The sequence below is a fragment of the Lactuca sativa genome, chromosome 5 (assembly GCF_002870075.4).
Source record: "Lactuca sativa cultivar Salinas chromosome 5, Lsat_Salinas_v11, whole genome shotgun sequence".
Taxonomy (NCBI): domain Eukaryota; kingdom Viridiplantae; phylum Streptophyta; class Magnoliopsida; order Asterales; family Asteraceae; genus Lactuca; species Lactuca sativa.
In genome coordinates, this window is record NC_056627.2 from 272,620,469 (window position 1) to 272,646,152 (window position 25,684).

Below are 25,684 nucleotides of genomic sequence, written 5' to 3' on the forward strand. Positions count from 1 at the left end.
ACATTGCTATGTTTAAACACTTAAAGTAAATGTTAATCTTATTAAGTTTAGCACAAACCTCTACGAGCAGCAAGCAGTAAAAATTCATTAGCTATATTTTCAAGATCAGCCCCAACTGTGTATGTGAAGCAACAAGGTCACAAATGACAAATGACCTGGCACTCGTTCAATCACTGAATACCTTCGAGATATGCGTGCCATTGCTGATGACCTGGCACTCTCCCAAAGTCCTGTCACAGAAGAAGACCTATTGGTGCATATTTTGTCACTACTTGAATATGGAACTATTGTAGTTGCTATCAAAGTGTCTGAAACACCACTCTCCTACTCTGAATTGTTTGACAAACTAAGTGATTTTGAGCGAGCCCTTAAGGAACACACTGCCTCCTCTAACCCAGTGATAACCACTGTCGATTGCACTTCACGACAATCAAACCGATGCCAACGTGGCCCCAACAATCGATTTTCCAATCAGCAACGTAGCCCAACCAAGCGTAACCAATGGTTTTCCTCGGGATCTGGTGGTAGTCGCCCAAACAAAAACAACTCTTTTTGTCAGTTCTGTAACATCCCAGGTCACATGACTAGTGATTGTCAAAAGCTATCACGATTCCTAAGAGAAAACAATGTCACTATCAACAACTCGCAGCCACCTAGCTAATCATGTCGCTAATGTCACTATGTCCGGTTCACCTGCTATCTCACCACTCTGGCTATTTGATAGTGGTGCCACTAACCATGTCACAGGTGATCGTTCTACTCTCTAAAATATCTCACACTACTACAAAAACGAGCATCACTGACGGCCAAAACCGTTGGTAATCCGTCGCTAATACTCTTTACCGACGGACTTCTAACAGACCAATCGGTATATTTACGCTAATTGTTAACGGATTTCCGACGGCTACTACTAATTTTTAGCAATGGATTTTTTCCGTCAGTATTTACTAACGGATCACCGACAAAATAATTTTTGCAACGGATTACCGACGGAATAATTCACTAACTAACGGATTACCAACGGAGTTTGAAATAAACTCACTAACTGATTAGATTTTTGTGACAAATTTAGCGACGGATTTTGACATTATAAAAAAATTATAAAGTAATGAAAATATTAAAAATAATTACATATTTCAACACAAAAAAGTCTTAAACATACATCAAATCTATATTTTAAAACCAACAATATATAAACATAAAAAAAAATCGCTTTTCGACATACATTAAATTGTGGTTGTTCATTATTTGGTTAAAACCGAATTGTCCAATCGGATAATTTGGATTGGACTATTTGGTTCGGATATTCGGATTTTTGGATTGATTTTAAACTAAACCAAATTATTATTTTTGGATTTCGGATTGATTTTGGTTTCTAAAATAAGAACCGAATAGTCCAAAAAAACCGAATAACTTATTATTTATTTTTAATATATATCTTTAATCATTTATAAATTTACTAAATTATTTTTTTTAATTATTAGAATCTTTCAACCAAGATAATACTTTAATATATACTTATCAAAAGTTTTTTGTCAATGAAATATTAAGCTATAGCTAATTTTTCTTAATAGTTTTTTATAAACTATAATTCATAGCTAAAAAGTTTTATTTAGTTACTTTTAAAGAGTTAGCTAATATTTAAGTTATACATTATTTAAAATGTATTGGTTCATAAAAACCGAATTGTAAAAATCAATCCAACCGAACTGTAATTTGGTTGGATTGGATCGGATTTGAACTTAGTTTGGACTATTCGGATCCATGTTTTGAAAACTGAAATCCATGTGGATTTACTTGATTGGATCGGATCAAACCGATCCATCCAAATGAACACTCCTACATTAAATCCATATTCGACATTTAATGAATAATACTAAAAAATAGTAGCAATCCTTCTTGATTAGTTTGTGGATTCCACACCTGTCATTGAGAGATAATGTCCCGTTATGTACTAACTTTTTACAGATTTGCACTTCTATTTCCCATGCTTGCCATTATTTTTGTCAATATAATTTTTAAACATTAGTTATTTAGATTTTAGACAACGTTTATTCAATAAAAAAACAAGACCTTACTTCTGCACATGATAGTAAGCTATAATCTCCTCAACTCCTAATAAAACCTGCATCATAAGAACAATGATGATAAATTATTCTAAGCACTTAATAAGTCATTAGTCAAGAAATAAAACAAAATAAAATGTGTTAATTGTTAAATGGGTAGTAATAATTATTGAAGAAGAGATTTAAGTACAATCCACATAATTTAACAAACATGTTACCCAAATATTACAAATATCAAAAATCAAGAGCCCTATCATTTATATAAAGATTACAGCCATGAAATTTTAGTTGAATAATTAGAGCTTAATTATTCAACATTTCTCAACTGTTCTAGAAAAGATGGATTTACAATGGGAAACACCTGCATAACCACCACCACAAATAAACTCCTCAACAATTTTGAAATATTTTTTTACAAATTTATACATAAAAATAAACAAGATGAATTCACCTCATGTAATAAATTGCTTCCTTAACTTGACATGTAGAAAACTCACTTTATTCTTGAAGGTAGAATGAAAGAAATTACCTGTATTAACGATTAAAGCAATTAAAAAAAAGCTAAATTTAATGAGAGAATCTCAAAAAGAAAAGGCATATGGGATAACCGGAAATATGGCAGAGTACTTTAATTGATTTGTTGATTATTATAATTTATAGCATCTTACTTTCATTTCTCTTAACAATTACAGAAATCCCATCCAAATACATAGCTGTTTTCACTGATGTAATTGTGTAAACTAATCGAACTATGATGTCACAATAAGAACATAAAAAAAATGGAAGTACAAAGTTATGATTTTTTAGATTTCTTAATAAAAATGCAGATTTTACCTTATCTATAAGTTGCAACGATCCATTAGTGGGATGAGATATCTCATTCTGACACTTTCAGCCCCGTTCCCAAACCCATAACTATTCGTGTCATCCTATCTCTAGCTCTTCCCCACAACTGGACCCTACGCCAACTTAATGTCAATAATGCATTTCTTCACGGGACACTTCATGAAGAAGTCTTCATGAATCAACCACCAGGTTTCATTCATCCTCAATTTCCTAATCATATCTGCAAACTACGAAAATCTCTTTCCAGCTTGAAATAAGCAACACGGGCATGGGACATAGAGTTGACATTTATCCTTCTTACTTGTGGTTTTCACAAATCACAAGTTGATGTCTCTCTCTTTATCTACAATCATGATAAAATATTGTGCTTTTCCATGGTATATGTTGATGATATAGTTCTCACTAATAACGACAACAATTTCATCACTCACTTTATTGGCACCTTATCAAATCGGTTTCCTATCAAAGACTTGGGACCCCTCCATCATTTTCTTGGAATTGAAGTTATTCCCACTATTAATGGCCTCTTCCCATCCCAACATCGTCATACTCACTTTATTGGCACCTTATCAATTCGTCAACTCACCGAATCACTTGAATGACTCGTCGAGTTCCATAATGTTTGCAGCAGTAAACCCTCAACCGTAAACTCCTGACCGAGAACCCTTTGGCCGTAAACCCCTTGGCCGACTCGTCGAGTTGATTAAAGGACTCGGCGAGTCCCTTTAGTCCTTCCCGTGTTCGGTCCTTTACAGTGGAAACCGAGGCTCCAAATCACAGATCCAACCACTTTTGGTGTAGTTACCACGTAAAGTTGCAAACTTTACGTGTTATGAAAAGCATCCAAGGCTAGAAACACTTAATAAAAGCTTGAAAAGGGACTTAAGCATGAAGGGGGGCCAAGACTCGATAAAGTTGGCAACTTTAAGTCCCCAAAGGCCCTGAGATATCCAGATCTAAAGCCATATGCTCATAACAAACTCAAATCCAAGAATGATCTCAAACCATGCTAACAATGGCCATGAACTTCCATAGAAGGAAATCTAAGCAATGAAAAGCCAAGGTTTCGACTTTATACCTCAAAGTAGCTGCAACACTGGAGGAAATCCCGGATCCATTCAGCACAACCTCTTCAAGCTTCAAGTTCCTTCCAAAAGAGCACTAAGAATCACTATCCAAGCTCACACACACTTAAAGAGAGAGAGGGGGCACGAACTAGGGTTTCTCTGGACAAAGTGGGGAAATAAGGGAGGCTGCAAATGAGACATAAGTCCTTTAAATAGGGTACCAATCCCTAAAATTTAGGGTTTCCTCTACAGCGCCTACTCGCTGAGTCGGGGCCTTTCGACTCGTCGAGTAGGGTTGAAATCTCGCAATCCTTTAAATGACTTTACTCGCCGAGTTGGGGCTCCCAACTTGCCGAGTCCCGGCACTAAAACCCTAAAAACTTGCATCCATTAAGCAATTCCTGGAACAGGTGTTACATAATGGCCATAAAGTTTTCACCTTTATGCCATGAAAGCCCTTCTAGACCCTAGATCTGAAAGGGTATTCACTTAGGACGTCCAAGTCCCAAAAGCTAACATTCTTGGACCAAAATATGGAGAAAATGCCCTAAAACTATATCTAAGCATATTATAGACAAGATAGGAGCTTTATACATCTAATGAACCAGAAATGAAGCTAGACTTTTGGATCTACTCTTCTCCAACACTTTCTTGCTCCTTCTTCAAGTATCTTCTTCAAAACCACAAAGAATACACCAAGAATGACTCAAAACTCTCAAAAGTGTACTAGGGTTTGGGACGATGGAGACTGCAAATGAGGCCAACTTTTGGAGGTTAAGGTGTTTAAATAGGGTGAAAAACCCTTAAAATTAGGGTTTCATTCTACCGGTCCTACTTGTCGAGTTGAGGCTCTCAACTCGTCGAGTAGACTTCTCATTCCGCGTCCAATTTCCATCCCTACTCGAAAAGTTTGGGGCCTCCAACTTGTCGAGTTTCTATACAAAAACGAATAAATTTTAATTAAATACATACCAAGAATCGGGCGTTACATGGCGGCACCGGATGCTTCGCCGGTAATGACTTCCCGACGATCTCATCTCCGTCTCCACCAAGTATCCAACCTGTGGTCGTGTAGGAATTTTTTTTCTTGAAAATACATCGATGGAACTGTCACTTATGATCCACGCAAACGATCTTTTCTTGTTGTACCCACTTTCGATCAAATGGCCCTTTCTGAGTGAACTTGATGTAAAGCCATGGATGCGGAATTCAATGCTCTTCAGCAAAATAACACATGGGCTTTAGTTCCTCAATGACCTGGTGTTAATGTGGTTGATTGTAAGTGGGTATATTGACAAGAATAAGGCATGTTTGGTTGCTCTTGGTTTTACTCAGCACTATGGAATTGATTACCAGTACACTTTTAGTCTAGTTGTAAAACTAGCCATAGTTCCCTTAATACTCTCATTGGTCGTTTCTCGAGGCTGGCACCTTCGTCAAATTGATGTCAGGAATACTTTTCTTCATGGATTTTTAAATAAAGAAGTTTATATGTAGCAACCACCAGGTTTTGAAAGTCCTCAATGACCTCAATACGTGTGCAAATTTAAAAAAAAAAAAAAAAAAAGGCAATTTATGGTCTAAAGCAGTCTCCACGTGCTTGATTTTCTCGGCTTAGTGACAAACTCTATCAACATGGTTTTCACTCTTCCAAACTCGACACTTCCCTATTCATATTTCATCATTGAGATATTACCATCTCCATGTTGGTTTATGTCGATGACATTGTCATTACGGGGTCTTCTCAAAAAGCAGTTGATAAGTTGATTCATGCATTATCTTCTTCCTTTCCAATTAAGGATCTTGGACGAGTGAATTACTTCTTGAGATTGAAGTTGTTCACAATTCAGGGGGAATCACCTTGATGCAACATAAGTATGATTTTGATTTACTGCATCGTTGCTAATATGGTGAATTCTAAAAGTGTTTCAACCCGATGTTTGTCACTTATAAACTGGCATGTGATTATGGCAAAGCCCTTGGTGAAGATGATGCTTTTCAATATAGAAGTATGGTTGGCGGTCTACAATATCTCACTTTAGCACAACTTGACATTTCATTTGATGTTAACAAAGTAGGTCAATATCTTTCCAAACCCACAAATATCCATTGGGAAGCGGTCAAGAGAATTCTAAGATAAGTAAAAGGCACGATGACCACAGGGCTACACAGTCGATGGTCTAATTCTACGCTTCTAAGTGTGTTTATTGATGGTGATTAGGCTGGATGTTTATATTATCAAAGGTCTACTAGAGGTTTTGTTGTATTCTTAGGGCTAAATCTGATTTCTTGGAGTTCTCGCAAGCAACCTACAGTGTCTAAATCGGTCCATTGAGTACAAAAGTTGAATACAAGGCTATAGCTAATGGTACTGTAGAAGCAACATGGGTGCAATCTTTGCTTAAAGAATTGGGTGTCCGACAGCCCCGACCATTAGTCCGCGGTGCAATAATCTAGGAGTTACTTATCTAACAGCCAATCTTGTGTTTCATGCACGTATAAAACACATAGTGATGGATTTTCTTTTTGTCCGTGAGAGCACAAAAAGGCGCTCTTGATGTTCGTTTTATATTGCCAAGTGATAAGTAGTCGATGGATTCACAAAACCAACAATGCATAACATGTTATATCAACTAAGATAAAATCTGAATTTTGTCACGGTTAAGATTGAGAGGGAATGTAAAACGGAAACCTAATAGATAGATTAGCATGATTCAGATGTTGTATTGTAAAAATTAGATCCAATCAATGAGGATCTAATCCTTATCTCTATGTTATGATTGTACCTGTATAAATATAATTGAATATATCCCTATGGGATCGCTTCGCCGAATACCCTTTTCATAACCTTCAAACTTTATATTAATACATTCTCATCCCAAACAAATAAATATATGCAATAACTTTAGTCGCTTTGGTTAAATTCAGCCTAACTTTCACTATTGACAACCTATATCCACTTTGCCAAAAGATCTATATACTTACAAGAAACATGAAATCTAAAAAAACCAAAATCGAATGCGCCATCTTGAATGAATCCTATAGATGATTAGTTCGAAATTAACATCCCCCGGCATGCACGCTTTCTAGTGCCATTTCTCCAAACGAATACGGTGAGTTAGCTTTATTGGCAGTATCATCATTATAAATCTTCGTTGTTGCTCTCTCAACAGCTTCAAGAACATCCTCCTTGGTCACAAAATCAACACCTAACAACATACCCGATCATAATCAACACATTGCTATGTCTAAACACTTAAGTAAATGTTAAGTTTAGAAGAAACCTCTACGAGCAGCAAGCAGTACAGCTTCATTAGCTATATTTTCAAGATCAGCACCAACTAACCCTGGTGTACGTGAAGCAACAAGGTCACAAATGACTTTTTTGTCCTCCGTCATGGGTACCTTCTGTAAATATAAAGCAAAAATCTTTCTCCTTCCATCTTCATCCGGTTTACCCACAACCACTTTCCTAGAAAACCGACCCGGTCTCATCAAAGCAGAATCTAGTAACTCGGGTCTGTTAGTAGCAGCCATAACCACCACAGTTGCACCCTTCTCAAATCCATCCATCTCAGTCAAAAGCTACCACATTAATGACAACATTTCATGTCAACTATTTCATTGTTTGACTTTGATCATGAGCATTAAATTAAAATTATATTTACCTGGTTTAAAGTCTGGTCACGTTCAGAATTCATAGTATTTCCACGTTGCCCTCCAACAGAATCTATCTCATCAATGAAAATAATAGACGGTGAATGTTTTCTTGCCTCTTGGAAAAGATTTCGAACACGGGCAGCCCCTTTACCGGCAAAAACCTCCACAAATTCACTAGCAGACATCGAGAAAAACGCACGTCAACTTCTCCGGCCACTGCACGGGCCAACAATGTTTTTCCGGTTCCCGGGGGGCCCGCAAGCAGAACCCCCCGTGGTAATTTTGCCCCAAGTTTCATATATCTACTATCTTCTTTGATGCACAAGACAATCTACAAAAGTTCAACATGCATGCAGGATTAATCTTTCTTTCATCATTCATATCCCAAGTCATAATAAGGAAAGGGTACAAATTAGTAAACTACCTCGAGAAGTTCAGCTTTGGCAGCATCAACTCCTTCCACATCATCAAAAGTTATGGATTGTTTCTTACTCGGTTTTCTATTTTTAATTTTTTCAGAACTTTGCAAACCTTTATGGTAATACCACAGCTGCCAGATATTAATCCACGCAGGGGCTATAACAAACATGTTGAAAACGAACCTTTTCATTGATTCATATGAAAGCTGTCGTGTCAATGGGCAGGCCAAGAGGGCACCAAAAAAGATGTCCTTCATTGCTCGGGATAAATGCTCAGAGACAACTATGCAACCCGATGCTTGTTGTTTTGGTACAAAGGCTACAAGTGCACAAAAAGAAGCTCCGACAATAACCATGTATATCTTTCGACTCAATTTGCCATCAGACATCATTGTTGTTTTAGGGGTTTTTCTTTTAGCTTCCTGTGTGTCTGTAATGTAACTCAAGAAAATTATCCAATGAATTCATGTTGTCAATGTAATCACACATTAAAAGAAAAGTTGCATACCATCTTCGGTCTCTGCAACAATAGTACTGTCCTCTTTGGCCGCCGATTGACACACAAACTTCACAGATGTTGCAGATACTCAGTAATGCAAGAGTATATATATAACTCATACATAAAAAATATATATATAAAGTACCCATGTCCCAAAACTTGAAGTTTTAATTCTAGAAATTCAAACATTTAACTTTTACATATGATAATTATCATAAATATCTACAATCAACATTATTCTTATTAGTTTTTGGAATTCAAAACCAATTCCTTTCACTAGAAAGAGAGTAGAATTTAATTTAGACTTTTATGAATGTACAAAGGAAGTCAAAAATTGGCTGCTACAAAATCACCTGATTATACTATATACCATTGCAACAAATATTGGCCACAACTATGCACTTAAAACGCAATTTCATGAAACAAATATTGGCCACAATTATGCACCTAAAACGGAAATTCATGAAGAACAGATTAATTTACCAATAAAAATACAGTCCACGAACCTTTGTACCCGTTTGCACCACATCATCCCAGCCCGACAAAGGGCCCCAAAAATCAGCGCAGTTCATGTTGCCACCAAAACCGTTATGTTCCTGGATGAGGAAAATCGCGTAAAGAAAAACAGAACCTAAGAGTAATAACATGATGTATACGACTGCATAAGATTAGGAGATGCAGCATGCATGCATATGAAAAAGAAAAAGTATTTCGGTTGACCTTTTTAAGGACTGGGGAGATGGGCACTGCAGCATGGTTCGAAGAAAGACGAAGAGACAGAGGACGCGAGGAAGAGGATGGTGGCGGAGTATATGAGAAACTCTTTTTAGAGCGAGAAGTATTAGATGCGAAACTCTTTTTAGAGCGAGAAGTATTAGAGAAACCCCTTTTAAAGATAGAATGACGCTGTTGAGTGGAATTTATGGCGATCATCAGCGGGGGGATCAACAAAAGCGGGGGGGTCAACAAAAGGTTTGCCGTCGTTGCCATTGGAGGTTTCGGTGCCTGCGCAGCGTTCAAGAAAAGGTTTGTCATCGTCATGGGCGCTTTTGATGTCTGCACAATCATCATCGGGTGATTCAACAAAAGGTTTGCCATTGACACGGACAGTCTTGGTGTCTTCCGCAATGTTTTTAAGGAGTGAAGAAGCGTATGTTTATGTATGGCGGGAGTCGAGCAATCGCAGACAAGAGAGACTTAGGTTTTATTTGAAAAAATAATTTTTTTAACAGGGGTAAGGAAATAAGGAATGGAACTCCAATTCTTCTTATAAATTCATTTAATTTTTTGATTTATCTCAATGAATCATAAGAATTTAATTCAATTTCATAGAAATTTATTAATTAATTTTTTAAACCAAACACGATTTTTATGAAGTTTATTTTTTCAATTTCTTCAAAATCCTACAAAATTCATGAAACAAATATACTCAATAGATTTAAAAATCCTAGAACATTAAGCCAAATCATGCACATGGGTCGGGCCCAACATTCATATAAATAGGTCTAGCCCTATGCATTTATCACGGTATAAAATTTTATAGCGTTCACTTGCCGTGATTTAAAATAGCGGTTCTCGCGGTCGAATGACGGTGGAATTGCGGTTTTTAAAAGTTATATATATATATATATATATATATATATATATATATATATATATATATATATATATATATATATATATATATATATAACCATCTAAATTGACTTCAGTTTGATTAAAAAACACAATTTTATTTCACTGTTAGTTTCTTCCTATATTGCTTTTGAACTCATATTATTTGTTATTTTGTAATTCATCTCTAACATCTATGTATTTCGAATGTGTTTTTATTAGACCTCTAGTAGAAGTTTCATAACTTCCCCCGACACCTACATTATGTATACTTGCATTGTTTTTTTTATAGATTATGAGAAGAGGTTTATCAGGTTTTTATTTAACGATTTCAATCTTTCACAATAGTTTTTTGTAATAAATTTCAATATACTAAACTACATGTAGTTGGTAAAATATTCTTATATACAGTTTGCGGTGCAAAATTAAACTTATAAAACTCTATAAAAATATATAAAGTCTAACATAAGCTCTAATAGAGGATACAAGAAATATGGTAAAGATATTTGATTGAATTTTGTTAAAACTATGTAGTTTTTTATGGTTCTATACCTAATATTAGGTATATAACAGCCACATATTCTCCATATATATATATATATATATATATATATATATATATATATATATATATATATATATATATATATATATATATATATATATATATATATAATCAAAAAAAGTAACATGTTTATAAGTTAACACTATAACATATTGCACAAAAAGAGTTACAAGTTAAATGCATAAATGAGGTTTGATTATAATTACAAATTAGTTGCATTAACCAAGGTTTAATTACAAATCAAAAGTTTTTATATCTTTGTGGCTTCCAAATTGTTTCCATCTAGTTTCTTTTGAGTTCTAATTAGGTCACAACGTTAAAAAAAGGAGATTAGGATTATAATATTACAAGTTGTGGGCTAATCCATATCAAAATACTTATTCTTTTATAAATTTGTATAAAAAACCCTAAAAAACCCAAAAAAATCAAATAGCGGGAAAAAACTGGGATACCGGTATTGAAATATCGGTGAAATAGCGGCCAATACCGGTTGATAGCGGCGATAATCTCAACTCCAATATTTCAGAACGCTATTTGAAAATGGTATTTTGCAAACACCTGTGAAATGTTATTCCACTGAGATCTCACCGAGATCTCGATGCTATTAACTGACCAGGCTTAGCCCAACATATAATAAGTGAGCCCATGCCAACATACACATGCAAGAGTCACAAAGACAATTAGCATCCTATATAGTATAGTGAGAAGACACACCTCAATTTGAAGACATACAAATCTCACACTCGAGCTTTTGATACTGGAACTCCCCATACTAATCAATACATAATAAGACCATAATAAAAAAAAATTAAGGTAATAATCCACACTCGACGGTCTTGGTTCATAGATGCTCTACTTGGGGTAAAAGACCATTTTACCCTTCTAAGATTAGAACCCACTTCATTCGACCTAATATCCATTTTGTCCAAAAATCACCCTTTTGGTGCTACGCCCAGTGTACACCATGCTCTATGCCCAGCGTAGAGCCTCTGATGGGAAACAGGAACAATTTAAGCTATGCTAAGTGTAGCCCAAATTAAGCCCATCGTAATTACACTGTATTGCCAACTTCACATTAAGCTCTTAATACACAATGACTAAACATCAATTTTTCAGATCTATACCTAATGAACATCCTAATTGATAAATTTTCTGACTTTACACCTTTGCATGGCTAAAAGGGGCATAAGACCAAACCCTAAGTCCATAAATCCTTAAAATACTCAAGAGCTCATGCATGGATGGATAGGAGTGACTAAGCTCCCATTTTTTATGAATCTACAAGCTCAGAAACGACTATAAATGATACTCATAAGGTCTGGAGTAGCTCATACTCATTAATACCAAGGTTATGGGACAAAAAGCAAAACTATTTATTGGCTAACTAGATCTAACATAAAGGAACGTCAAGATGCAAACTTTATACCTCCTAATGGTGGATGATGAAGTGCAAAGTCTGGATCTACAAAGCACGGAGCCCAAAAATGCTTCTCCAATGGATTCCTTCTTCAAGAATGCACATAAGAACACACAAAGGCTTCAAAACCTCCACAAGGTGGCTAGGGGTTCGAGGACACTAAATATGAGGGTGAAGGTTGAGCACTGAGAGGCCCTCATGGAGTTAGAGCCTTTAAATAGGGTTCACAACCCCCTCAATTAGGTTTTATCCCTTCGATGGAATCTTTCACCTACGCCAAGTGAAGGAGGCAATCCTATGCCCCGCGTTAGGCACCTAAAATGAACAAATGCCAAAATTAAATATTGAGAAGCATACATGAGGACATAGGTGTTACAATTGGATTTTTCCACAATCTCCAAAGTATATCTCTATTGGGGTAAAAACATATTGTGAGTGTCGGAAGACACATAAATACTACGAAAATAGTTTAGATCCCTAAAGCTTTCCATCGAAATTTTTGAGCGCAAAATGGTGATAATGTGATGGAGGAATCCACTGAAGATGCAGTTAAGATGATGTCATCTATATAAAGTAGTATGTAAGTCGTATATGGACCATATCGATAGATAAACAAAGATATGTCATGATTACCAATACATAAAAGATAAGCATCAAAACGTTGAAACCAAGATCGTAGAGCTTGTTGTTGAAGCAAGCAAACATGATTCGAAAAGTGTGTGTCCTGAAAACTGGGTGCTTGTTACATCTAAAAGATTTCAAGCAAAACATTATTGACATCAAGTAGCCTAATGATGAGATACAACAAGATCGAGAACTGCACATATAGTAGTTGGTTTAACCACGAGGTTGAAAGTTTCATCGCAATCAATACCCAATCGTATGGATAAACAAAATCAAACTCGAAAACTATAACGTCCCATTTTTCACAACCCAAAATTTTTCATTTTTATTTAGGTAAAACTTTACAATTTATAAATAAATTATTAAGAAAAACCATTTATTCCAAATTATATTTATCTAAAATCAGAGTATTATAGAAAATGCGAAATCCTCAATGTTGTTGAAGAGTGTGTATAGTCCCACCTCCGCCTTCCCATGGAAACCGATGATACCTGAAACAATAAACAATCATAAATCTTAGTGAGTTCCCCCAAAAATACCACACATAACCAAAAAAAATAAACGAGCAGTGAGCTCAATCAGTCATCGGACTGGAATGCACAACTATACCGGGTTTATTGGCCTTAACGCCTCAACCCAACCACTTATCCCGAGCCTCCGTGCCTACAGCTTACAGCCAGCTCACACCAGGTATATTGACCTACAACATAAAGAAGGACCGCCACAACCCCAACCCAAACACAACATGTCGACATATAAACAATCAAGGATTAAGTCGGCACATAATACAGGCAACGTCAATCATACAACTCACTACTGCCTACTAGTCCTCTTACAGCATATAGTCCTGCTACCAACTAAACTCCACGAAATGCATAACCATAAGTAACAAGAGGTGAGATAGTCACCTGAACAAAACTCCAAAACTTAAGTTTTCTTGATATTAGGGTTTTCTAAACCCCAATTAGGGTTTCCAACCCAAACATGTGTCACTCGGTCTAAGGTTAGATGCTAAGGTCATTTAGTATTTAGTAAGTCAGGCACCACTCACTGCCACCTCGAGCAGTGGTCGTTGGCGGTAGCCACCCACTTGCGGCAGTGGTGGCAGTTTCGAGTTAAAATCTAACCAAACAACTACCGCTACAATAACCATGCAGAAAACACACACACACACGCACACACCATATTACATGCACACAGCCACCTCACACAGTGGCTGGTGGTGGCAGGAATTGGCAGCAAGGTGGAAGCCACCATGGTTAGCTGCCATGGTGGTTTTCTACATAGATTTACGGCCAACAACAAGCATACAATGAGCAGCTATGTTGTGTTACACACATACATGCGAAACACACACATACGAGCGCCCACAGTAGCCTCCTTCGGGGTGGTAAACGACGACCGGAGCAGCAGAAGGAGGAGTTGCATGAGTTAGGGGTGTTGATCGGGTAAAATTTTCGGGTTTCGGGTAATTCGGGTTTTTCATATAAAAAAATTTACCCGTTACCCTACCCAAATTAAATTCGGGTAATTCGGGTATGGGTAATTCAGGTAATGGGTTGGGTAAGGGTAATTCGGGTGTTACCCGATTTTTAAATTTTTTTTTTAATTTTTTAATGGCACCTAGAAATAAATGTAATGAAATAAGTATGTCGTGCTAAACTTTGAACATTGAGATTTTTTACTCAATAATATTTGAGATATCAAGTATTCTTTCCAAACTTTCGATCTTGGGTTGAATTCTTTATTTTTTTTTTCTATTTTTCTTGTGGAACATGATCATTAGTTGGGTTGTCAACTTCAATCGTCTCATCTTATACTTCAGTATAGTCATCCATTGGTGACGAATACCAACGAAGAGCAGACGAGGTACGAGGGGTTTTTGACGTGGGGAAAATAGAACGAGCCTCAACGAGGGAAATTGGGATTTGGGAATTGGGAGGGTTAGATAAACTCATAAAGGGACATTATTTCTTATATATATTTCGGGTAATCGGGTATATCCGAAACCCAAACAACTTACCCTTTACCCGACCCGAAAAAAATTCGGGTTACCCACTTACCCGAAAAAATTAACCTGATACCCGATTTACCCGACCCAATTTACCCGTTACCCGAAAAAATCGGGTGGGTAATTCGGGTAACGGGTATTTTTGACAGGGCTAGCATGAGTGGTGATGGCGACGGGCTACCTAGATGTTGTGGGTCAGAATGAAAGCGGAGGGGAAAAAGGAGTGGTTGCAATGGAGAGACGGTGGTTGCGTCAGCCACCAAGAACAACAACAACAACCATAAGATTTTGCATCAAACCCAACCCTTCTCTAAACGATCTTAACGTGCACGGTTCTCATCGGTCCATGATTTTGCCGGCAGCAAAGGTCCACCGATGGTCTTGGCTGATCGAAATAGTAAGAAAATGAGGGTTATGGCGGCTAGAGAACAAGATGTGGCGGATGGAATTTAAAAAAACTAGGGTTAGGGTTTTCATGCTTCTTTTAAGCGAGAAGGGAAAGGACTTGGTTTATGTCCCGTGTCTAATTCAAACTTTGAATTCATTTTTACTAGATTGGTCCCTGTCTCCATAATTTAATTCAGATAAGGTCCAACATTTACAATACAACCCCCTTGCTTTCATAATTCTTTTCACCTTAGGTCGAAAAGCTAGCATACAACCCATGCCTCCGAAAATCTATTCATAACAAGTCCATATGTTACAATTTAACCCTCAATATCAGAAAATATAACTTTTAACACTCCAAGTGTACACCCACTAAATTAACACGACTTTAGGGCTAAAATAAATAAATAAATATATATATATATATATATATATATATATATATATATATATATATATATATACATCTTAGGGTTTTAGGGATTATTATTTACTTATTTATTTATTTTAAACGGGATGTTACAGTTCTCCCCCACTTAAATTAGATTTCATCCTCGAAAGGGCACTCACCTGGTGGAATGGCCACGTCAAGACATTGACATTTTCGATGGCTAACTCGATAACATGGGAAGACCTGAAAACCATGTTGATGAAGGAGTACTGCCCAAGGGGCGAGATACAAAAGTTGGAAGAGGAACTTTGGGGTCTCAAAATGACAGGCTCCGACATCCTGTCTTATACTTCAAGATTTAATGATCTAGCCATACTGTGTCTAGGAATGGTTATGTCGGAAAGCAAGAAGGTCGAAAGATACATTTGGGGACTATCTTCCCAACTTCAAGGAAGCGTATTGGCCTCAAGGCCAACTACCTTTGATAGTGCCAAAGAACTGGCACAACAACTCATCAATCATAAAGCCAGTCATGGCACTGTGACAACCACCTCCGAGCAAGCTAAGGGAGGAAACAAAAAAAGGAAGTTCTGGAACAAGAAGAAGGGTCAACCTGCTCAAGACCCTGCCAAGAAACAACAAGTGGTTGCTATAAGCGCCGCCACAACTGCTGCCAACCCAACTCCAATAAGGCAATACACCGGGAACCTGCCAAAGTGAAACAAATGCAACTTTCACCATAATGGCGCTTGCCGTGAAATGCATTGCACCAACTATAACAAAAAGGGGCACACCGCTCGATTTTGTAAAGCTCCAGTTCAACAAAACGCACAAGCTGCCAACGCAGGAGCAACTCAAACCTGCTATGGTTGTGGAGAGGCAGGACACTTCAAGCGGAACTGCCCAAAGGCAAGAAACCCCAACACTGGTGGAGTGGGCCGAGTTCTGGCGATAGGTCATGAGAAAGCAGTTGCAGACCCAACTGTGGTCACCGGTATGTTTCTCCTCAACAATACATACACATGCATTCTTTTCGATAGTGGCGCGGAGAAAAGCTTCGTGAGCTATAAATTTAAACGCTTGCTTAAACAAAAACCACAAATACTAAAAGACACATTCACCGTAGAATGGATAATGGAAAAACAAAGAACACTAACGACATTTACATTGGGTGTACTCTCACTCTAAACAATCACTCTTTCCAAATCGACCTTATGCCGGTCACCATAAAAAGTTTTGATGTCATTATTGGCATGGATTGGTTATGCCCTCACCATGCCGAAATTCTATGTCACGAAAGGGTCGTTCGCCTTAATTTGCCAAGTGGTGAAACCCTCATCGTCTATGGCGACAAACCCGGTTCAAACTTTCAGATCATTTTGTGTGTCAAGGCCCAAAAGTACCTCCGCAAGGAGTACCACGCCTTCCTAGCCAACGTCGTGGATAGGAATCAAGAAGCTAAAAACATAAAGGACATTTCGTAGGTCTGTAATTTCCCTGACGTATTCCCAGAAGACCTTCCAGGAGTGCCCCCTGCTAGACAAGTCGAATTCCGAATCGACCTAATTCCTGGAGCTACTCCTGTAGCGAAATCGCCATACCGTGTAGCCCCAGCCGAGATGCAGGAACTGTCCAGTCAACTAAACGAACTACTGAGCAAAGGATTCATTAGACCAAGCTTCTCGCCTTGGGGAGCACCAGTTTTGTTCGTTAAGAAGAAGGACGGATCGTTCCGTATGTGCATTGACTATCGCGAATTAAACAAACTCACCATCAAAAACCGGTAACCTTTGCCTCGAATCGATGACCTCTTCGAGCAACTACAAGGAGCGAGTTTCTTCTCAAATATTGACCTTAGATCTGGATACCATCAGCTACGAGTTCAAGAAGAGGATATTCCCAAGACAGCCTTCAGAACACGCTATGGTCACTATGAGTTTGTAGTGATGCCTTTCGGCTTAACAAATGCACCCGCAGTGTTTATGGACCTGATGAATAGGGTGTGTCGACCTTACTTAGACAAGTTCGTGATTGTTTTCATCGACGATATACTAGTCTACTCCCGAAGTGAGGAAGAACACAACCAACATTTACGTCAAGTCCTGGAAATACTGAGGGCGGAGAAACTGTACGCAAAATTCTCAAAGTGCGAGTTCTGGATTCGAGAAGTGGATTTCCTCGGACATGTAGTCAGCAAGGAAGGAATTCATGTGGACCCTTCAAAGATCAAGGCAATCGAAAGCTGGGCAGCGCCAAGAACACCCACAGAAATCCGTCAATTTTTAGGACTCGTCGGTTACTATCGAAGATTCATCCAAAACTTCTCCAAAATCGCAAAACCACTCACCACCTTGACTCAAAAAGGAGTGACCTTCGCCTGGGGGGATAAGCAAGAGGTTGCGTTCCAAACGCTGAAACGAGCCCTGTGTAATGCTCCGATCTTGTCCCTACCAGAGGGAACAGAGGACTTTGTGGTTTATTGTGATGCATCAAACCAAGGTCTTGGATGTGTGTTGATGCAACGAGGAAAGGTCATTGCCTACGCCTCAAGACAGCTGAAGATACACGAGGTAAACTATACGACGCATGATCTCGAACTAGGAGCGGTAGTTTTCGCCCTAAAAATCTGGAGGCATTACCTCTACGGCACCAAATGCACTATCTTCACCGATCATAAAAGCCTTCAGTATATCCTCAACCAAAAAGAACTCAACATGAGACAAAGACGATGGGTAGAATTGCTAAACGATTACGAATGCGAGATTCGTTACCACCCAGGAAAAGCCAACGTGGTGGCAGACGCTTTAAGCATAAAGGAATACTCTGGCCGCTGAGTAAAGGCATTAACCATGACCATCCATTCACACCTGTCCACACAAATCAAGGAGGCACAAGAAGAAGCCTTGAAACCAGAAAACGTGGCAGGCGAGGCATTGAGAGGAATGGACAAAAATCTTGAAGTCAGGGATGACGGAGTTCGTTGTCTCATGAAGCGGATCTGGACACCGAAATTTGGTGGATTCAGGGACGTTGTCATGAACGAAGCTCACAAAACTCGTTACTCAATGCATCCCGGCAAAGATAAGATGTATTTAGACCTCAAGAAGCTGTATTGGTGGCCGAACATGAAAGCCGAAATAGCTACTTTCGCGGGGAAGTGTCTGAATTGCGCAAAAGTTAAGGTAGAGTATCAGAAGCCCTCGGGACTACTTCAACAGCCAGTGATACCCGAGTGGAAATAGGAGCGAATTGCAATGGACTTCATTACCAAGTTACCTAAGGCAACGGGTGGACTTGACACCATTTGGATCTTTAAAACCGATCCAAAAAATTGAACCTGCCAAATATGTAAAACCAAACAAGGAAACCAACCCACGGAACCCGAACCGACCTAACATGTGTACATTTTAAAACTTAAAATGAATATATTTTATTTTTATTTTTATGCAACTTATAGGGCGTACACATGTTAAAACTTAAAATGAATACATTTTATTTTTATTTTTATGCAACTTATAGGGCTTACGTCAATTTGGCATTTTTATTGGGTTGTTGAATTGTATCTTTAAGTTTTTTTGTTCGTGTTAAACTTTTAGCAATATACTTTTGATTGTGTTTTCGTTGTAAACTTGATCGTTTTAATCTTTCTTTAAACTATTTGGCATATTTGGTGTTAAATTTGGCTTGAATTTGTTTCATTTTCTTTATAATAGGCGGAAAACGGGTTAGAACCCAAAATCCAACAACCCGTTGAACAAAAAAAAACTGAAAAACACAACCCTAAAACCGAAAACCAAACTTAACATGTTCAAAGCTGAAAACCCAATTTTTTAGTTTGAGTTTGATTTTATCGGAAAACCGACTTATGCTCAGCCTTACCTAATTGTTAGTTACGGCCGTTAGCAACAAGCCTATCTTTATAGCAAGCTAGGGAGCCATCTTCATTTTGCTTTTTTATTAAACAGCCAAATGCAATTAAATAATGTCCACATCGCTAGGTCACGCACAAAGACCCATGTTTTATTACAGATAAGTGCATGATATTCTTTTCCATTGCATTAGACTTGTTAGCATCTTTAAACGTTTGTACGTAAGTACATGTAAGTAAGTTAGTACATAGAATAAGAGAGTTAGGATCTTTAAGGTAGCATTTGATAAGTGAGACCGGACATAATAGAACAAAATTGGTAGACATAACATTTGGTTAGGAAGGAACTAAAATTGAATGGAAAGAAAGACCAAATCCCAAATTTTAGGACTAAAAATATTGGAACAAAGGTTGACAAGAACATTAAAACTCAAATACCCTCCTGCTCCTTCACAATTTATACCAAAGCAAAGAAAACTTGTTTTTTTTATTTCTTAATAATTATTATAAAATATTCCTAAATATCATGGTTCGTATTTTTAGTTTCCAAATAGAATCTAAAACTTTCTAGGTTGAATTTATATATACGTATATGTTAAATAAAACATGTATCTAGTAATTATTACTATTAAAAAAAACCCTAGAAAAGTGTTTAATTATAGGAAAGATGTGGTAATTTTACTGCTGTTTCGTTCATGCATCGTCGTACCAAACACAACACAAATAATTTATTTAGTTTTGTTATGTCTGGTTCAGTTATGGTTATGTCATGCCCAGTCTTATCCATGTATTACAGATATAAATAATAGAAAATAAGAGAAGATGAGATGAAAAAAAAAGGTTCGTTTGATAGTTTCATGGTTTGGGCGATGCATGGTTTTGGACCCATGCTAAATATGGTGCCATGGCCGATGTACGTAGGGTAGGGGCAAGATGGGCTTGATTAGGGCGTAAAATTTCAGGGGACCATTTTTTTAATATGTTATACATTTCGGCACTTCAAATATATGATCTCGTTGCTAGGGTCATGATTCCGATTCAGATAGGGAAGTGATTTGTACACAACAGTTTTTTGCCTTACACAACAATATATGCTTTATATAGTTGTACAATACAACAATTTAAAGCATAAATTGTTGTGTATAGAGAAAATTTGTTGTGTACAAATCAGTTCCCTTCCGGATACCATCGTTCTTGGTTCGATCAAGAACCAGTTAGAAATAGGGGATGAACAGATTGCTTGGATTCTCTGAAAGTCGTGATTCACTATCAAATTGAAGTATTTTGATGATATATATCGAACACTCAATTAGATGAAATTCAGAGATACGAAATCAGAGAATGTATGTGAAATGTTCTACAAAAATATATACCAGAAAATGACCAAAAAATGGTTATATGATTCCTGTCTGAAAACCATCATAAGACAGTTACAAACTGTCATCAAAACTACCAAACTTGACATAAAACCGATCTCACGGAAAAGGGTCATCAAAACTACCCACCCTTGGACCTCGCTCCCATGGGCACTACCCCCGGACCTCCGTTCTTTTAGGGTATTCGCCCCTAAATAACAGTGTACTTTAAATCTTGAAAACTTGAATAACATCCTAACTTGTTCAATATTCAACAAGATCACTTTTGGTCAACAAATTTAATCCTATTACACTTAAATAATATTGATGATATTAAATCACCAACAGAACCTAGGTGACAATATCATAGTATTTTGTACCTCTTGCAGTTTCGTTATTAATATCAATGTCGTCTGAGTACAAGAACTATATGCTTCGATTGATCATCTTTACAGTTAGATGCTATATCAAATTTAACATCTCATGAATCTGATCTCTGTTGATTTGATTATTATGAACAATTCTTTCCTCTTAGGCTTGAGACGTGTTTCTAATGGTTTTATCAATTTTAATTTTGTGGTGAATAACAATGTTATTCCGATGATTAATTTATTGGTCTGGGTTAACTAATTTTTGGATGTTTCCTTGATCAGTAGATAAATTGGGATTGTCGTAAGTTTTAACTCAACAATGTTTGTCTTGGATCACTTCATATATAGGTAAATGCTTGAGGTTTTGACATAACCAATCTTACATCCAAAATTACATTGTAACTCATTTTATTTCCAAGTGATGAAGTACGGATTACCCATCTTGTCATCGTTGTTTCCTAGCATTAGCAAACCATCTTGTTTTTCTTTTATAAATTTGTGATTTTGCTACTTTTTGATGCAAGTCATAAACTTTATCCCTGCTTGATGTCAGATTTTTTTTCAAATGAGGGTAACCAGCAAAAATAGGTAAAACCTAATAAATGCAATAAATGAACCCATTAAACATAATCTGAGGCTTTAATAAATCCAAGAAGCACCAAAGGTAAAACCGATAATTTTTTAAAACTCATGAACTTTTATAGTATTTGCCTCATGAAAAAAAATAGATTTCTGAAACTTATGCCCTTTCACTTTGAGTAGAAGTTATATCTTCTTGTTATTCACAAAGTGTTTGATAAAATATCCATCTATGATTTAAGATAAGTTGATCTAAACAAATTATGACTCACACTTTCATATGAGAAAATCAGATTTCTAAAACTTGTCGTCGTTTTAAAAAAAACTTCAGTTTATATAATTTAATTCGTCTCACGTTAGGGGCTAAGAGCTGTTTTTTGCACCTCGTTGGCATTTGAATCCTTAGAATCGACCATGTATTATGCATGTATATATGGCTTTTATGTTCGATGCAAAATTCGACCTTGTACATATATCATTTTACCTATTATACATTTTTCATATCATTCTTTTCATGGATTTCATTTTGTATTTTCAAAAATCAATTCTAGATCTTTAAATTTATTTTCATTTATTGCATTCCATGCTTGACTTTGCGCTTTGCGGAATTTAATTTTTATATAAAATAAAGTTACAATATAAAATAAAGTTATAGTTTTTTACAACTTCAACCTTTTAAACTATATTATAAAAAAAATCACTTTTTACAACTTTTGTTTTCAACATTTTAAAGTTTTTTTACAACTTTTTTTTAATCATTTTTACAATGTTTTTAGAAGCTTTCAAAACTTTTTTAAGAACATTTTTTAAATTATTTTACAATCAAAACAAAAACTAGATCGAATATGGAAATAGATGGAATCTCATAGAACCAACAAACTCAAAAAATAAATAAATAAATGAATTGAAACCCATACAAACAACTTTGTTATCCAATATGTTATATGTATGATTTCTCTTTCCTTATTTGATCTGTAAATAGATTGAACAACAAAGTTAGTTTTGTGGGTGTCGATCTATTTTTTATGTTGGTTGGTTCTATGGGTTTCAATCTATTTTTGTATTGGTTGTAAACAATTTCAAAAGCATACAAAAATATTTAAAATGGTTGTAAAAAACGCTGTAAAAAAGTTAAAATTGTTGAAAAAAAAGGTTGTAAAGGTGTAAAAGATTGTATAAAAAGTTGTATTTTTAATAAAAAGTTCAAAAACATTGTAAAAAAGGTCTTAAAAAACTAATACGTAAAGAAAAAGTAATTTTAGGCAAATATGTAAAAAAAATAAAAAATAAAAAATATAGTTTGAACCAAAATGATAACAAACTTTGAAACTTTAGCGAAAAGAGTAAGAGAAACTACAAAATGATATGCTATTCCAAGTTTGCTTCTATTTTATGCAATAAAATCGGTTTATTGGCAACTCGAAGACAATGAAAATAAGATGCTTCCCAAACAGTGTTAACCCTTAAAGTCTTGGTTTCAAAGCTTTATCTAATCTCAAAAAATTGTGAGGATTATATACTTTGAGCGTGGTTTAAAAAAAAAAGTTGGTTATCATAGACATAATTTTACACATTATTACAATGTTATATAAACATGTTTACATATTGTCATGACATAAATTATTACTTCGAAATAGTTGTCAATTTAGTACTTGGTCCAAGTCTTGTGTAGTTCTTTCTAAACTCCACAATTAAGCATGTAATAGTATAAAAGGTCTATACCCATGAATAAACAAGAACCTAAACACCAAATATTGTGAAATGAATTGAATAATAAACCATACAACAAAACCTTATTATTGACAACAAAAATAAAACAAGAGATACCACAGAGAAAAGACACCAAACAAAGCCAAATGTATTTTTTAAGTTCACAACATCATCATCTATATATGGTCAAGAAGACAAATAATAATCTTCCATTATACACATATTTATATTTTTTATTCATGCCTTGAAGCAGAACCATTTCTTCTGCACAATAAAGGTTATTAGTTTCATTAGAATGAAGTTAAGAATTCATAAACTGATATCTAAAACCAAATCAACTACAGATCATTGTTGTTTAAATATATTAAGATTAGTATTGTATTATTTAAAATCTGGTATAAAAATGAAGGACTAATTTCATATTTGAAGCATTGTAAATGAAAGGCATGATTGGCTTACAGATTGAGGCTTCCCAAGTGAAGAAGCTCCACCAGATTTACGGGGTGTGAAGTCACTTTGAGCCGGTGAATCTGTTGCTCCGCCTGTCTTTTTCTCATTCCTAGCCTTGTTGAAAATTACCGTAAAGCCCTCGGCTGATGCAGGGTCATTCACATCCCATTCACCAAACTTTGGTAGTGGTTGTCCTACTTCCTGTAAAATTACAACAACCCTAACATCATTGTAATTACATCGAAGCACAAATCCAGATTATAGGACGAGGAAACAGTTCATTAAAGTTTCGATAGCTAGATTAGTTCTATATAAAACTCAAGCAAACCAAATATGATTCAAACGGATACATGAACGTATATGAAAGCAAGCAAAATCAATCGAGTCTCGAGCGAATTTACAATGATATAGACAAAATGAAAAAGTGAATTTGAAATGAAAATGATCGAGTATCGGAGTGAAATCAAAGAGTAACAGTATCGAACTAAATTACAATTATAAAAATAGAATTGAAAGGTGAAATTGAAATGAAAATGATCGAATTGAGAGATGAACATACCGCCATGATTCAAGCACAGAGAGATGATGCAAAGAGAAAGTGTAAAGAGAATTGATTTGATGGAATGAGGTTTTGATTTTTGAAAGAATCTTATAAAACCTAACTTTTCTTTTCCCCTTTTGCATAGATTGAAGAAAGGTGTAGGAACGAGGTACAGCTGGACGCTTGTGGGATGTCTAAATTAATTATTTTTGTTATTTGCATATTAATTATTGAATATTTCTAAACTATCCGCGATTAAAATCATATTCCCATTAGTCTATGGTGAAACTATTTATTTGACTATTTAAAATAAGAATCGACTATATGTAAAATAGAAAGTGATATATTGACATAAATTTAGAAAATACTAGTTTCAAGATGCTCCTTGTGGTTTAGTGAACATCACAATTTGAGTTTAACTTTTAGATTTATATCAATTGAGTTCATGTGGAGATGTGTTTTTCAATTTTTGCAATGTGAGTAAAGCCTACTAACCTCGTGTAAATTGAGTTGGTAATGGGACATACATGTCTTCAACATGAGGGTGGTTTGCTCTTTCTCATATCCGCCATTGAAAAATTTTGAAAAAGATGTGTAACATTCCAAAAATACCAAGAAAAATTTTTGATTGTAAGTAGTAAAACCATCTTATAAACATCACAAGTCAAGTAATCCAAAACATTAGTATATTGTTTCACAAAAATATCAGAGTAAATCCCAAAATCTGGTAGTGCGGAAATCATCGGTGAATGCAATACAATCGAGTTGGCTCTTTTCCCTTTCTGAAGTACCTGAAACATTTAAAACTTAAACCGTAAGCACAAAACTTAGTGAGTTCCCCGAAATATCATACACCATACATAACCATAAACATGAAATACGACCTATGTCAAACAAGCCTATTTCATCCCAAGTGATATGGTGTTACATCATAATCTTACAATCACCCTTGTACGACCTATTTCAACCAACGAGCATATTCATCCCAAGTGAATGCTACAGCCTAGTTGTAGTCTTACAACACCTCTACAGTTTCCATGGCCTTCCCCATTAACTTTCATGCAACATAATAGCAAGAGTCACAAAGACAACAAGCACATACGACACCTAACCCTACATAGTATAATGAGGAAACTCACATGATTAACGAGTTGTAATCCTTTACTAGAAAATCTCACAGAATTAGTTGCATGAACCTCCTAAACAATCATAAATCAAACCTCATGGCACCACTCAAAGCCTCT

General features: G+C 36.1%; 1 protein-coding gene, 1 long non-coding RNA gene and 1 pseudogene across 2 annotated transcripts; all 3 read right to left on the reverse strand.

Moving 5' to 3' along the window:
• Window positions 1-2,174: 2,174 nt before the first annotated feature.
• On the reverse strand, window positions 2,175-3,427 carry LOC111918652 (uncharacterized). The gene is made up of 3 exons (XR_002859303.3): window positions 2,901-3,427; window positions 2,518-2,595; window positions 2,175-2,427 (listed from the first exon to the last, which is right to left on the reverse strand). It is a non-coding gene; the product is annotated as an uncharacterized LOC111918652 (long non-coding RNA).
• A 3,477-nt stretch (window positions 3,428-6,904) lies between these two features.
• Window positions 6,905-9,629, reverse strand: LOC111918698 (probable inactive ATP-dependent zinc metalloprotease FTSHI 3, chloroplastic; annotated as a pseudogene).
• Window positions 9,630-23,480: 13,851 nt separating this feature from the next.
• LOC111918669 (protein NOI4) lies at window positions 23,481-24,620 on the reverse strand. Its single transcript, XM_023914299.3, has 3 exons — window positions 24,459-24,620; window positions 23,909-24,100; window positions 23,481-23,713 (listed from the first exon to the last, which is right to left on the reverse strand). Exons 1-3 carry the CDS (start codon window positions 24,462-24,464, stop codon window positions 23,687-23,689), a joined length of 225 nt encoding a protein of 74 aa, XP_023770067.1. The 5' UTR covers window positions 24,465-24,620; the 3' UTR covers window positions 23,481-23,686.
• Between the last annotated feature and the right edge of the window lie 1,064 nt (window positions 24,621-25,684).

Bases quoted from the DNA above. Each gene is read 5' to 3' on its own strand.
- LOC111918669 (XM_023914299.3), bottom strand. The intron at 23,714-23,908 runs GTAAGCCAATCA...TTTATTGTGCAG, and splicing joins CACTTGGGAAGCCTCAATCT to AAGAAATGGTTCTGCTTCAA.